The sequence below is a fragment of the Manis javanica genome, chromosome 17 (assembly GCF_040802235.1).
Source record: "Manis javanica isolate MJ-LG chromosome 17, MJ_LKY, whole genome shotgun sequence".
NCBI classification, from domain to species: domain Eukaryota; kingdom Metazoa; phylum Chordata; class Mammalia; order Pholidota; family Manidae; genus Manis; species Manis javanica.
Genome location: NC_133172.1, coordinates 7,057,770 through 7,073,721, shown reverse-complemented (window position 1 = coordinate 7,073,721; position 15,952 = coordinate 7,057,770). Strand labels below are relative to the sequence as shown.

At 48.3% G+C, this 15,952-nt stretch overlaps 1 protein-coding gene across 1 annotated transcript; it reads left to right on the top strand.

Moving 5' to 3' along the window:
- Positions 1-7,406: 7,406 nt before the first annotated feature.
- DHDH (dihydrodiol dehydrogenase) lies at positions 7,407-15,418 on the top strand. The gene is made up of 7 exons (XM_017665618.3): positions 7,407-7,562; positions 7,995-8,106; positions 8,733-8,896; positions 11,477-11,729; positions 13,960-14,084; positions 14,888-15,041; positions 15,271-15,418. Exons 1-7 carry the CDS (start codon positions 7,473-7,475, stop codon positions 15,378-15,380), a joined length of 1,008 nt encoding a protein of 335 aa, XP_017521107.3. The 5' UTR covers positions 7,407-7,472; the 3' UTR covers positions 15,381-15,418.
- Positions 15,419-15,952: the final 534 nt, after the last annotated feature.

Sequence of the window (15,952 nt, the reverse complement as noted above, 5' to 3'; positions counted from 1 at the left end):
TGTCCCCTTCTGTTGGGAACTGTGAGGAGCAAACTATCTTTCAACGACAATTGTCTCCTGATCTGTGGGCCTCACCATACCTGAATAATAAGACCTACGTTTTAAAACACAATGCGGGTGTCTGTTGCAGACAGAATCCTGACTCCACAGAACCTGTGCATGTGTGGCCTTGTGTGGCAAAAGGGACTTTGCAGATGTGATTACGTTAAGGCTCTTGGGATGGCAAATGATCCTGGGTCATGTAGTTGGGCCCAGTGCAATCTCACAAGTCTGCAAAAGGGGGGGACAGAGAAGGAGACAAGACCACAAAAGGCCAGAGTGATTCCAGGCTGTGGGCCAAGATGTGTGGGCGGTCTTTGGAGGCTGAAAAAGGCAAGGAAAGGAAGTCTTCCCTCGGAGCTTCCAGAAGGAATGCAGCCCTGCTGACACTGATTTTAGCTCACTGAGACCCATTTTGGACTTCTGATGTCCAGAAGCTGCCATTCCTGAAGAGAATAATACATTCGTGTTGCTTTAAGCCACTAAACTTGTGGCCGTTTGTTACAGCAGCTGCCGGAAACTAATACAGTCTTTCTCCTTCTTTCTCCAGGTCTCTGTCCCACCGGCCTCTCTCTGAGTCTTCATTCACTAAAACACTTCCAAGTCTCCTCTATGCATCTCCTCACTGTTTTCATGACTGGAGCTCTGGGCTGTGACCAGAACTCTTAAGTATCAACACTAATACTCCTCCTGGTGGTGGTCACTCCTTACAACAGCAATGAGTCACTAATACACACGAATGCGTAGTAGCTCTATAGCTCTTATGATGTAGCAGGTACCCTCCTAAGCACAAAGCACATTATATATTATAAACAAATCATTTCATCCTGGCAAAAAACCCTACTTGGTAATTCCCACTATTGACCCCATTTTACAGATGCGGCAAGTAAGAGAAGCCCAGTCACTTGCCTGAGGTCCCACAGCTGGTGGCAGGACTGGGATTGGAGCCCTGGCTGGCTGGACCCCAAGCCCACCTGTAGCAGCGTGCAATGTTCTCTTTGGCACTGAATCTACTGCTCAGAAAATTCTGGTGAACAAACAAGTTAATGAACAAATGCCACACTCTCTGCCTGGTACACTGCCCACCCATCCCTTGCACAGCTGACAGCTTCTGTGTGAACTTTAATCTCACAGGTGTTTTTCTAATACTTGAATATCCTGTTCATTACCTCCTTGGCTGCCTCCTTCACACCCCATTGCCTGCAGGGTGAGCTCCGTGACCCCTTCCCTAAAGGCCCAGCTAACCTCTCCGGGTTTATCTTTCACACATCCCTCCCTCCCCACCCTGCATTCCAGGCTCTCACGTCTGCATGGATCCAACTTTGTCCTGCTCGCCACGGTCTGGAATGCCATCTGTCCTTCTACGCCTAGGAACCTCTATCAGCATCTTTCTCTTAATGCATTTTGATGACCTAATCTGCCCAGCCTTTGCTGTTCCCCAGGCTGGGCAAAGACACCCCCCCGCCCCAGCTGCCTAGCGCTTCCGCCTTTGTGTCGCATAGCATCCATGTGACTGTAGCTGTGCATTAGTCTCCTATTGCAACACGCTTACTGGCCTAAAACATGAGTTTATTATAGAGGCCTGGAGGTCAGAAATATACAATGGGTCTTGTCTGATTAAAATCAAGGCGTCTGCAGGGCTGCGTTCCTTCTGCAGATACAAGGGGACCACCTTGCTTTTCTAGCTTCCGGAAGCCACCTGCATGGCTTGGCTGAGCCCCTTCCTGAGTCTTCAAAGGCAGCAGCAAAACATTTTCAGATACCTTTCTTTCCTTCCACTTTTCCTCTGATCTGACCTTCCTGTCTTCCTCTCATCAAGACTTTTGTCATTACATGGAGCCCCCTAGGTAATCCAGGATCAAATCTGCAACTCAAGGTCCTTAACTTAATCACATCCACAAAGACGTTTTTGCATTGTAAGGTCACATATTCAGGTCCTGGCGAGTAGGATGGGGACATCTTAGGCAGAAGCACATTATTATGCCTGCCCCAGGCTGCGTCTCTTTCTTCAACTAGAGGGGGGCAGGGAGTGGGGTGAGGTTCGTCTCTGGGTGCCCAGCATTGCCCCACACAAGGCCACATCAAGAGTAGAAATGTTTGCTGAATGAGTATGTGAATCACGCCAATGGTGGGAGCCGACACAAGAAGATGCCCAAAGGAGGCCTTCATCCCGGCCGCTCCTGTTGAAACTCCTCCTTCGTGACTTCCTTGCCTGCTTCCCCGGCTCCATCCTCCATCACACTCATCCACCTTTTTTCTTCAGGCACGTTGACCTTCTTTCAGTTCTTAGAACATACCTAGCTCTTCCCCACCTCACAGCCCTTGCTCGTGCTGTTCTCTCTGCTGTTCCCTACACTATCAACTGCACTAGCCAGACAGCTGCATGAGGACAGAGACAGCATCCGTCTCATTTCCCATGTGTCGCCAGGACCGGGCACAGATTAGATGCTCAGTAAAATATCTGTGTTATGTTGGGAGCACTGTGGGTTGAATGAAGCTGAGGCTCTTTCTGGAAGCCCTGGCTATGAGCGGGCTGGGATGGGGCCTTTCCCTCACACCACAAGGGCAGCTTCCTCCAAGGTCTCTAAAATGACATTGCTGCAAGTCCTGGGAAGAGCAGGCACCCGACCCCCACACAGTTTGATACCCAGGCACAGACTGGATTTGCCACACTTCCAACACCATTGTTTTGCTTGTCTTACAAAGAACAAGAGAGCGAGGATGCGGACGTGTTTCTTAGCGTAGCCCTATAGTGTGGCAGCCGAAGCCGCAGCTTAGCTGCTCTTGCCTGGGGACATCAAGAGAATGCGCTCCTGTATATTTGCTGACCCTCTACCTCTAAATGCAGCCTCACATGCTGTGCATTCTGTAAATTCCCTGGCTCCCACTCCTGTCCTAGAAACGCTGTCATCTGCTTGATCTCCATGTTCTGCCTCCCAGGAATGGAAGGCCTGACCTACTGACCAGAGGATTTCTGTCCCACATCAGTGATTTTTCTTACTGATTAATTAAATTACACACGGCGGACAAAGTTCAGTGCATGGACTCTGGGGTCACAGTGGCTGGATTTCAATCTCAGCATTCCCACTTGCTAGATGTGTGACTTCAGGCAAGTTTCTTGACCGTTCCATGCCTCAGTTTCCTCATCTGTAAAACGGAGCTAATAAACTTCAGATGGTTGTTGTGAGGATTATATGAGTTACTATTTGGAAAGCCTTTAGAATAGAGGCAGGCAGAGACGGCCCCCGCATAAGAGTTTTGCTGGATACATTCACAGGCAAATAAAAGCACACAGAAAAGTCCAGAGAAAATCATAAACAGCCTTGGACACACGGCCCAGAGCCACCAAACCTTAACATACAGGTGTAATTGCTTCAGATTTATTTTCTTAAGACATAAAATATTACAGATCTAGTCGGGGCCCCCTGTGGTCCTTCCCCAACTGCATTTCCCTCTTTCTGATTTGAGAGGAAGCCGCTATCCTGAGCTTGGAGTTTTCCATTCCCACAACTGTTTCCAGTTCTCTATTAAACAGGAATGTACATGTGACCGCACAGGTAGCCCCCATTTTGAGGAAGCCCCTCAGACTTATTAAAGAGAAGTCCAGGTCCCTTATCATGACCCAGACTGTGGAAGTCAGACTGGGTAGTTAGAAATTAGAGCAAAATAAGAGTTTACAAACCAAGGTGAGATGAACAAAACGGACACAAGACTCCTAGTTCCCCCTCAAGGCCATGGATTAACTCTTTCATATCCTTGAGATATTTTGCAGGAACTTAGACCTCCCAGATGGGCCAGCTGCTGACCACAAACGTGGGGCCCAGACTGCGTGGAGCCAGAAGACAATGACTAAGATTCCCGAAATACTTGCGTCACCTCACCACTGACCCATCAGGAGGGTGGGCATGAGCAGATCACACACCCTATGATCCCTTCCCATAATTTTGCCCTTAAAAATCCCTGTTTGTAACCCTAGCGGAGTTGGGGACCTTAAGCATTCGCCGCCTCTCCTGGCTCCGTGCCCTACAACCAGCTTCTTTCACAACATCCTGATGTCAGGGTTTGGCTTTGCCACTCCTCAGGCCGGAGGACCCAGGTTTATTTGGTTTGCTGACATATATGTATAACAGAACCTTTATGTATAAAACAGGGAACTCATTTGCATGTTTCTAAAGTTCATAGGAACCCTTGTGACGCTACTTGACTTTTTTCACTGAACTTTAAGTTTTTGAGATTCATTGTGGACACAGCATGACACTGGCCCCTAGCTACACGGTATTCTTTGAGAACTTGCCATGGTTTATTCATCCATTCTTCCACCTACAGCTGTTCCCAGTTTGAGCTATCAGACTTGGTGTTGCGGTAAATGTTCTTACACATGTCTTCCTGGGTACAGGTCTAATAGTTTCTCAGGGGTATATATCTTCTACCCAAAACAGAAATCCATGGGCCATGAGATAACTCTTACTTTTACTGTGCAAGATACTGCAAAGTGATTTCCCTGGATACGCACATTCTCCACCAACAATTTTGAAATCATAACATTTTGTTCTGACGTTCTTTAAGAAGTTGCAAAAATAGTACAGGCCGTTCCTTTGTCCCTACCCCAGCTTCCCCCCAGTGACGGCATCGTAGGTAACTATAGTACATGGTCAAAACCAGGAATTGATATTGCCACGTTGCTTAATCGGGTACAGAACCCGATTTGGATCTCACCAGCAAGTCCCGGGCTGTTCATAAACTTTACAAATATTCTAGAGTATAGTTCTATGAAATGTTATCAAATGCGAAGATTCAAGGATCCATCTCAACTATCAGGATACAGAACTTATCTTTCCTCACACAGAAACTCCCTTAGTAATTGCACTGCCCCCCATCCCCGCCCAAACCCTACCCCGGACGCTGCTGGTCTGTTCTCCATCACTGTACTGCTGTCACTTTGAGATGGACATACAGTCTGGAGCCCTTTGAGATGGCTTTTTCTTACTCGCCATAATGCCTTTGAGATCCATACAAATTGTTGCTGGTATCAACTGCTCCTTCCATCATATTGCCGAGTAGCATTTCATTGCCTCTATATACCAATTTATTTATCTGGCCTGTTAAAGGACATTTGGGCTATTTTATCCTTGAACTATCACAGAGAAAGCTGCTATGAACATTTATGTACGAGTTTTTGTGTGAAAGTTAAGTTTTACCTCTCTAGGATAAATACTTACGAGCATCAATTTTTGAAATTTTTTTTCTTTTGCTTCACAGTCCTGCTCTTGTGCCCTCAATGCAATCTATTAAAATTTTTATTCAGCACTTTGTGTGAACTTGAAACCTGCGAGTCCCTGTATGAAACTCAGATCTTACTTAAATGTCTACAAGGAAAGGGAAATGGGCGAATTTGCCGTGAGTGAAGTTGGCCAGCCCTTTGTCAATTGACTTAGAGAATAATCATGGGCTGTTTTTCCCCAGAGCTCAGTTAATCCTCTTAATCCTACACAGTTAGATGCTATTGTGACCTCCGTTTTCCAGAATGAAAAAGCAAGGCTCAGACAGGGAAACACCTTGTGCCAAGTAATACAGCCAAGAAGTGGCAAGGAGGCGTCAGCCTGACCCCAGGGCTCTTAAGAAGTACAACCTGGGTTCTAAAGCTGTGGTCTTCAGTTTGCAGGTCTTCACATCCTGGCTGTGAGACCAGTGAATGCCCCATGGCTCTCTGGGTCCATTTCTCCCTCTGTAAATAAGAAATAGGGCACCGCAGAACCTAGTTCGCAGGTTGGTGGTGAGAAGTTAGGGATGAGGAAAGTAAAGCGCAGAGCCTGGGGCCTGGACCACAACAGGCTCTATTGTCGAGCAGCTGCGCCTGGGGAGGCCTCTCCCTGCACACTAGGCGAAACCTCAGCCCGGATGGGGGAGGGTTCTTGACTCCAACTGAGAAAGAATTCTTGAACAGGTGGGATGAGTGTAGATAACGAAGGCATTAAGTGTGAGTAGAAGTGAATGGCAGCTGCCTTGCAGGCAGTAAAGAGAAAGGAAGAACAGAGGAGGAAAGGAAAGTTCATTGAACTCCTGCTCGGCACAGGGCCGATCCTTTACCAATTCCTGCAGCCAGGGTCACCTGGTGTCCAGTGTTCACTTGAATCTGCACCGTAGGAACTTACCGCCCGGGGATTTGGGGGGGCCACAGAGCACTGGAGGGAGTGAAATGATGTTCTGAGAACTTCTCCAAGTAAAAGAAGGAGATTTTCAAGCAGATTACTAAAGAGCATGATTGTACAGCTGCAGTCCTATCAGGGTCCCCCAGGCGACGGGCACCTGCAAGCCCAAAGCAGAGAGCTCAGTAGCCCTTCTCTATCTGTCCCAAGTAGGACAGAGAGAGTGAAGACTTGTGCTTAAGTTTAGAAAATCGAATGAAATAGTCAAGTAACAAAGACACTTACTCCTGGGAAAAGGTGTCCCTTATTAATCTCCCAAGAGGCTTGGAAATGTGCAGAGACAAAAAACAGTAAGTTAGGCAGCAAGAAGTCTTTAAGGCAAAGCACACACTCCAAGAAAGGGGTGTGTGCTTAAAGGCTTAGGATTCAAGTTGGGTAAAGGGCTGGGGTGGGGTGGGGGTGGTGCAGGCTTAACTTGTGGTCTCATGATGTCTCTTTACAGTGAGAGACATTATATTATCACCCATAGTCAGTCCCCTAGATATTCTATAAGATAACACAAGGAATTTATTGATCCTGTTCCTCTTCAAGATAGCAGTTACCCTCAAGCAGTGGGGACCTATCCTTTAGGACTACTTGCCCTGCCTCAAGATAAGGCCGGTTATTGGCTTATTACCATAAAATATTTTAGGAACCTTACCTCCTATCTCCTTGCTTTTTTTTTTTTTTTCTCCTTGCTTTTTAAAATGAAATCTTAGCCTGAGGATGGAATCCCTCCTGTTCTCACTATACTGTTTATTTCTCGGCATTTTTCATCATAGGCAGGAAAAATTAATCATGATGCATGTCCCATGTCTCTGCTCTACCTCAGTATAAATATTAATAATTATCTTTGTTATTACTATCCTCTCTCTCCTTCCAGACAATTCTTAAGGGTACATAACTGCCTGAGCAAAAGATTTGGGGGGAGGAGAGGAGCCCTAAGGATCAAAGTGGACGTGAAAGAACACCCCCCCTTGTCGTGTGGTTAGAAGTCTCCATTGGCAATGGCATGTGCTTCGGGCCTCACCCCCATAAAGTGGAGCCAACTGGTCCGCTCCTCCAATGAGGACACCTAGATTTAAATAACCCCCTCCTTTGCTTTGGGACTGGAAGGTGTGTGCAGACCTGATGGCCAATGAGAAGCGGCACAGAGGAAATGGATCACGCCCCCCAGTGGGCGGGGCGTCAGGCCTTTAATTCCTACTGCTATAGCCCCGCTAGGCTTTCGGACCCCAGGATTTGGCGATGGCCGTCCGCTGGGGCATCGTGTCAGCCGGCCTTATCTCCAGCGACTTTGCGGCCGTGCTTCAGGCACTGCCTCGCTCAGAGCACCAGGTCCGCCGTCCCTCCGAAGTCCTGGGGCAGAGCAGGCCGCGGGGCGGGGACTCCTGGGTCAGAGGGCGGCGGGAGTTGAGTTCCAGGCTCTAAGTCCCCAAGGTGGTGAAACAACCTCTAATTCCCTCCCCGCTCCTTTCCCCGCTTCAGTTCTGTAAACACGAGTTCCGTGAAGTTTGGGAGGGTCTTGATTGGAGCTGCTGTAGAGAGAAGAAATTTCGGCATTAGGGGATTTAATAATCGCTTGCCCTTAGATCTCTCTTTCCAGCTTTGGACACTTGTCCACCCACGTGTCTCCTTCCCCGCGAGCACATCTCCCTCTTGGATGTAATTTCTCCGTACCCCGGGGGCCTTCTCCACCACCTGCCTCCCATCCACCTGCCGACCACGCTTGCCTCAGCACCTCAAGTCTAACCCCAGCATCTCTCCAAGGTGGTAGCAGTGGCTGCCCGCGACCTGAGCCGGGCCAAGGAGTTTGCGCGGAAATACGACATCCCCAAAGCTTACGGGTCCTATAAAGAGTTGGCCGAGGACCCGAACGTGGGTGAGTGGAGAGAGCTGCAGGGGCCGCCGAGGCGCTGCCCCTAGGCTGCTCCGTAAGAGTTGCAAGCCTGGGCCAGACCCTTTGGGCTCCTGGAAGGACCTTGGGCTGGGAGGCAGAGCTACAGGAACGGGCCTGCTCTGGCATCAGCTGACTAGTATGAAATGCATTTAGGGGCCAGGCCTCCGTGGTGAGGAAGGGGCATGAATTTTTAAGAGAGCCAGGGCAGGCTTTAAATATGCCCTGTGGCGGGGGCTTCTGTCCCGAGTGGCCTGGATAGAACTGCAGGACAGTGCAGTTGGACAGCAGAGGCTGCCTGAATTGGCATTTTCCTCTTCTGCTTGCCCTTCTCAGTGTCATTTGTAAAACGGGCAAAATAATAACTGTCTACCCTTGAGGATTAAATGATTTAATATAACTTCGGAAAGCTGGAAATAATCTGAAGAAAACAGAGTGTTGGTAGAGAATGGTTGGGCCTTCCTCATGGGACACTTGGGTTTGGACTTTATCTCTGATGGGGGGCGGGGGACCTCGGATGCTGGGGGCGTGACCTCAAGCTGGGGGCGTGCCACTGGGAGGGTCGGGTGGGCGGAGCTTCTGATCTGTTGTCCTCCTTCCTCCCACCCTAGAGGTGGCCTACATTGGCCCCCAGCACCCCCAGCACAAGGACGCGGTGTTGCTATGCCTGGCAGCGGGCAAGGCCGTCCTGTGCGAGAAGCCCATGGGCGTGAACGCGGCGGAAGTGCGCCAAATGGTTGCAGAGGCCCGATCCCGAGGTCTCTTCCTAATGGAGGTGAGGGTGGAGGGCCCTTCCAACAACAGGTGTAGCGCTTCTTGCCGTTCCTAAACATGGCTGCGGCAGACCTTTTTGGAGGAACACGGGGAGGGGTTTGCTAAGAGTTAAGGATGACCACCAAATGAACCGGGGTCAGTGCGTTTACCAGGTTCGAGTGGAGCTCTGCCACAGAATCTACTAGCCACTTCTCTCTTGGGTGCCAGCCATTGATTTTGGCCCTTAGCAAACATGGCTATGTGAACGACCCTTTGTCAGCCTTTTGAAAAAAGGTGCCAACATTGAAAGTGGCACATAATGGCAGTGGGCTGTTTGAATGGATTTCCAGGACCAAGGAATCCCCTACTCACCCTCAGTGCCACACAACGTTTGTTTTTGTCCTTACCTGTGTTGGGAAGGAATAAATTTCCTCTACCCCTGGAGAGTCTTATTAGCTGGTCTAAGAAACAAATTAACATGAGACAACCGGAGAAAAAAACAAATTTAAATACGTACCGGAGGAATCCATAGACACGGATTCCAAAGACAGGGACGGTGAGGTATGTATGTTATCCCGAACTAAGGAGAAAAGCGGGAGGGGTCTGGGACTTCAGAGGAAAAGGGAAGCAATTCAGGAACATGGAAAAGGAACTCTTTGGTGAACAAATGTTTGATGGGCCACACACAAACCATGGGACACAGAGAGGAATTTTCCCCATCCCTCCCTGGCTAGCACACCTAGATCATACTATAACACAGTTATCCATCTAAATGGAGGAACATTCTTATGCAGCTGGGGCAGGTAGTGGGGTGAGTCGGGTGGCAGGTCAAAGTGTCTGAGTCTTTTGGGCCTTGATTGTTTTCATCAGACAGAATCTGCATGCCACAAGATCACACCTTGGGGCAGCCTGCCCTTGACCCCTACATCAGACGTGGCTACCTAGAGGGGCCTTTGACATCTTGCAGATCATCCAGCATTAAAATGGTTGCCAAAGGGCAATGGATAGTGCCGGCAGTTGAGCTGGCCACTGAATGGCCCTGAGAAGCTGTTTTCATGTTAAGGCCTATTAGGAACAGCTTGTTTTAGATTCTACCAGTAGCAGCAATACTGCCTCTTACGTCCCCCACGTCCTATCAACCTGTCTTGTGCCCAGTACTGCCGACCCTCCCAGACTGTGAAGTTCCATAAGCCCAGGAAGTAGACGGTCTTTATATAATACGGTGAACTCAGTGTCTTCCGGTTCTCACCGTGCCTTGTCAATGCCAAAATTCTGTGAGTTTATCACTTCCTCATTTTTATTGGCACCTCATGTGCACCAGATATAAACCCTAAGAAAGGGGGTTCATCAGTCTCCATTTTTAAGGCGCTCGAGGTCTGCTGTGGTCACAGAAATTGGCAATCCTAGTGTCCAGTTGCATGGCCTTCTGTGCACTTGGTTGATGGAGCACAGAGGCCCCACCCCAGGCTGGGGGATGGTCAAGGAAGCTTCCTGCAGGTAGGACGACCTGAGCCTTCAAAGTTAATGGCCCAGTTAAATGGCCCAGAGTGGGAAAGCAGAGTTAAGACCTAAAGAAAACCAGAATGAGCGGACTTCACATATTTAGTATGAACTTGATCTTGGACGGATCAAGACTTCTGGCTTTACAATCAGAGGACGCTAAGCTCCAATTCCTCAGTTCCTAGTCCTGTGACCTTGGGCCTGGAATTTAACCCAACTGAGACTCAGTTTTCTCATCTATAAAACAGAAATAATCACAGCTACCTGTCAGGAATGTTGGAAGGATTCATTATGCAAAGCATGTACACAGGGTATTGCCCATAATAAATAGCCAGTAGTTGGGAGCTGATATTAGGGAATGGGGAGCCACTGAAGAGGATTAGGCAGGGGTGAGACAGGGTCAGCTCTAGGTGAAGGAAAGATCCCTCTGGCACCGTGTTGGGGATACACTGGAAGGGAGAGACTGGGGTATTAGTTTGCCTAGGGCTGCCGTAACAGACCCACCACAGACTGGGTGGCTTAAACAGGGAGATGTATTTTCTCATACCTCTGGAGGCTAGAAGTCTGAGAGCCTGTGTCAGCGGGGCTGGTTTCTCCTCAGGCCTCTCTCCTTGGCACCTAAGATGGCCATCTTCTGCCTTTGTTTTCAAGTCGTCTTCCCTCTGTGCATGTTTCTTATAAGGACAGTAGTCATATCGCACCAGGGCCCACCCTTTTAACTTATTACCTCTTTAAAAACCCCATCTCCAAATACACTCACATTGGGAGGTACTAGAGGTTAGAGCTTTAACATGAACTTGGTAGGACACAATTCAGTCCACGATATTGGGAGACTAGGGTAATGATGAGAAAGGACAAGGCCAGAGTTAGGGCCATGGGAATAAAGAGGAGGGGGGAGGGCAGAGAGACTGAGGGCAGGACACAGGTTAGGGACTGATGGGCTGTGGAAGGAAGGGGGAGGGGTCGTGTTAGGAGGCTGGGGAGGAGTGGATACCCCCTCAAGATTGGGCCCCGGATGGGAGAGGAGCTGGTTGGTGAATTCCTGTGTCCTGACCCCTTTCTTTTCCTCTCCATATCCTGATTTCTTCCCTCTGGTCTGCAGGCCATCTGGACCCGCTTCTTTCCTGCCATGGAGGCTCTGAAGTCTGCTGTGTCCCAGGGAACTCTGGGGGATCTTCGGGTCGCTCGGGCAGAATTTGGGAAGGACCTCACCAGTGTACTCCGGGCTGTAAACTGGTCCCAGGCTGGTGGTGGCCTGCTGGACATGGGCATCTACTGCATCCAGTTCATCTCCATGGTCTTTGGTGGGCAGAAGCCAGAGAAGATTTTGGCTGTGGGAAGGCGCTATGAAACAGGTATGGTCTGTCCTGGACTATACGATGGAGATAAGAGTGATCTTCCTTTACTGGGAACAGTCTGCTGGGAACAAGTCTCCCAGCCCATGAGGATCAGGTTAGACAGCTGGAGGAAGTTCCCCCATAGAGTCACAGAGGATCAGAGGAGAGTTGTGGGCAGGCTTTGTACTGGGACTTTGCTGTGTGATCGTAGCTAAGGGACTCAACATCTCTGAGTCTTTACTGGCGAAATGCCAGTAGGGTTGTCATAAGGAGTTAATGAAGTAACTGTTGAGGCAAATGGTGAGCAGTTAATCAATATAAATGATTATTATTTGTTTGGAATTGTCTTAGTTAGCCTTTGCTGCATAACAAACTACCCCAGAACTTAGTGACCTCCAATAAAGGTCATTTATTAGCTTGTGATTCTGTGGGCTGGCAATTTGTGCTGGGCTCAGTTTGGGTGGCTCTTCTGCTGGTCTTACTCATGCAGCTGCGGGCAGCCAGCTGTTCCGGTGGACTTGGATGGTCTAGGGTGGCCCTACTTAGATCTTTCAGGTGTTGGCTCTTGTGTGGGGAGCATTAGTTCTCCTCTCCAGCTGGCTAGCTCTGGTTCATTCATATTGTGGGTTCAGAGTTTTGGATGAAGCAAAAAGAAGGCAGGCCCCAATACGCAAGCACTTTGCAAACCTTTGCTTGTGCCATGTTTGCTGCTGTTCCATGGCCCAAAGGAAGCTCAGATTTCAGAGGTGAGCAAATAGACTCTTCATTGAAGGAGACAGAGTCATATTGCAAAGGGGGAATGAGAGGAATAATTGTGACCATCTTTGCAAACAGCACCACAGAAGACAGTGAATAACCAAGAAAGCAATACATGGGGTGAAAGTACTGTTTCCGTCTAATATCTGGCTTATTTCTAGGCTAAACAGTAGCTATAATAACAGATACATTTAGCATTATGATTAACACACATATTGTAGGGGTGTCACGGGGAAGGCAGTATAGCACAGAGAAGACAAGTAGTGACTCTATAGCATCTTACTATCGTGATGGACAGTGACTGCAATAGGGTGTGGGGGGGACCTGATAATGTGTGTAAATGTAGTAAGCACAATGTTGCTCATGTGAAACCTTCATAAGATTGTATATCAGAACCGTAACCCTATCCTCCCCATACACCTAACCAAAAAAACTAACCCTAAAAAGAAAAAAAAGATTGTATATCAATGATAACTTAATAAAATAAATAAATAAATAAGAGATACTCATAAAAAAAATAACAGATCCCATTTATCAAGTGCTCCCTCTGCATTAGGATTATTATAGCTATGATCTCCCTGAAGTAGATATATTACAGTTGCCCCCATTCTATAGAAGGGGAAACTGAGGTGCGGACAGGGGAGGTAATTTATCCAGGCTCACACAGCAAATCCAGGACAAGAATTTAGGCTTATCTGAAACCGAAGAGAACTGGGTCAGTAGGTTCTTCCATCTATGGCATGCCTGATGTGTTTCAGAACCAACCTAGTACTTTACATGCTGTATTTAATTTAACTTTTAACTAGTGCTTATATATCACTTATTGTGACCGAAATAGCCTTCTAAATGCCTTGTGCATTTTACGTCACTTAATGTAATACTTGTAACAACTGTATGAGGAAGGTTCTCGTATTAACCCCATTTGTGAGATAAAGAAACAGATCTTCACAATCCTGTATAGCAGGCATTTACTTACAGAGGAGGAAATTGAGGCTCAGAGAGGTGAAGTATCTTTTTGCTTTTTTTAGCATATATTTGATGATTGATTGATTAATAACAGCTTTACTAAGATATAATTCACATACCGTACAATGTATTCACTTAAAGTGTGTAATTCCCTGGCTTGATGATACAGTGTTGTGCATTTATCACCACCATCAATTTTAGGATAGATCATTACTCCAAAACAAAAAACAAACAAACAAAAAAACCCTCACACCCAATTTTCCTATCCTCCTAAGCAACCACTAATCTACTTTCTGGCTCTAGGGATTTACCAAATATTAGACATTTCGCACAGATGGAATCCTATAAAGTGACCTTCTGTGTCTGGCTTCTGTCACTTAACATAAGCACTTTCAGGCTTCTTCCATGGGTAGGGTGTCATTGCTTCATTCTTTTTCACTGATATATGAGAGACCAGGTCTCTTCCCCAAGGTCCCACAGGCAGGATTTTAAGCCAGGCCTTACCCTGTGCTGTGCTTTCCTCCAGGCGTGGATGACACTGTCACTGTGCTGCTCCAATACCCAGGAGGGGTCCATGCCAGCTTCACCTGCAGCATCACTGCCCAGCTCACCAATACAGCCTCTGTGAGCGGTACTAAGGGCATGGCCCAGGTGAGGCACAATGCCCGGGCTGGGGTGGGTCCAAGGGCAGGGAACTGTGGCCCTTAGCAACAGGAGCAAGTCAGCTCTGGCCATTGGAGCTGGATGTGGACTGGACCAGCCTTTTCCTGTACTGTTGCTAAGGAATCCATCCTCGACCACCAGGTCATCGGGTGGGGTTTGGACCTCCAGGCTCCTTCCTGAGGGTGAATCTGTTGTGTGTCAAAAATCCTTAGGCTTGAGGAGAAACCAGTTATAATCAAACATGAGTAGAGGGCAGTTGTGACCTTTGGTGCTGCTTCAGAGACAGGATCTGGGCATTGCCAAAGAGCCACTTCACTGGCTTCCTACGGCAGTGTTGCTAGGAAGAAATCCTATTCTTAGCAGAAGAATTTAGACCTTGTCCCATCTGCATCTCTCTATTACCATTTTGACTTAGACTTGGGTGTGGGAATAACTTAGGCTTCCCAGGGCTCTAATGATTTAGTCTAAATTATTTTTTTCGACTAGAAAATCAACCCTGCTAGTGGATAAGAAGGTTCTGGATTGTCTAAGTCTCCTGCTCCCAAAGAGAGTTTACGCAGAAGTGAAGATAAGCTGTGTTCGCCAGGCCTCAGACCAGGCTAGAGAGGGATTTGCTCCTGGGGAGACGAGTAGACAGGCTTCTAGTGAGAAAACAGTGCTGCATGGGGTGGGGGCAAATCTCCTTTCAGATGGAAGGCAAGCAGCCCTTAGCTGCCAGGCGTGAGAGGGAGGCCCCTGAGCATCACCTGGCAGGAACTCCCAGCAGTACCCCACCTGTTATTTCTTCCCAGATCATGAATCCATGCTGGTGCCCGACAGAGCTGGTGCTGAAGGGGGAGCACAAGGAGTTCCCACTGCCTCCAGCTCCAAACAAGGACTTCAATTTTACAAATGGAATAGGCATGATTTATGAGGCCAGGCATGTCCGGGAGTGCCTACGAAAGGGTAAGGATATGAAAGACTGGGGTAGAAGGGTGGCAGGGTGGTGGGGCAAGACTGGTAGGGAAGGTAGCCCCCGCCCCATCCCTCAGCCAGAATACATCTCCCAGGACTTCTTGGGGTATCCATCTGCCTAAAATGTGTAGTACTGTGCCTCATGGGATTCTGGGAGTTGTAGTCCTTTTGGTCTTTGGGGGGTGTGAATAGGAGGACCCTTAACTGAACTCTCCCCTAGGCCTGAAGGAAAGTCCTGTGATTCCCCTGGCGGAAAGTGAGCTCATGGCTGACATCCTTGAGGAAGTGAGGAAGGCCATTGGAGTCACCTTCCCCCAAGACAAACACTGATAAATAAATACCTTCAGTAAATAAAGACATGGCTTCTACAGAGGTCTTGGTAGTGGTTGGAAGGGAGCTGGAGAGAGCCCACCATCAACGGAGTCACTGGAAAATAAATTGGTGGAAGGATGTGGGGAGGGGGAGGAAGGCAGGGCCAGGAAAGCATTTCTCATGAGCTCCTGGAGCAGACATCTGCAGACAGATCCATAATTTGCCTGCCATAGCCTGTGTGACCTTGGACTGGGAATAGTGTGTGGGTAGGAGGGGCCCCTAACTGCACTCTCCCCCAGCCTCTCTCTGCCCTTATCTCTTCATCAGTAAAGGGAAGATAAGTACTAACCACCCTCTGGTGAGGATTAGGTGGGATGGTGTGTGAATAGCCCCTAGTGCATAGTACATCCTCAACAAATGTTAGCTGATGGTCCTTCACCTTGAGGTCAGGCTTTTTCCAAACTGGTCTCCAGAAGCTCCAGGCTTCCAATACAGTACACAAAATCATTTCAACAGGAAAGAAGGCATTTGCCTTCATAAGAGTTTTGATGGCCCTATGGGAAAATCCTGGGTAAAATGCCTCTCTTTGT

Excerpts from the sequence above, each read along its gene's own strand:
- DHDH (XM_017665618.3), top strand. The coding sequence starts at position 7,473 with ATGGCCGTCCGCTGGGGCATCGTGTCAGCCGGCCTTATCTCCAGCGAC. Across the intron at positions 8,107-8,732 it reads GGCCGAGGACCCGAACGTGG|AGGTGGCCTACATTGGCCCC; the intron begins GTGAGTGGAGAG and ends CTCCCACCCTAG. Across the intron at positions 14,085-14,887 it reads GTACTAAGGGCATGGCCCAG|ATCATGAATCCATGCTGGTG; the intron begins GTGAGGCACAAT and ends ATTTCTTCCCAG.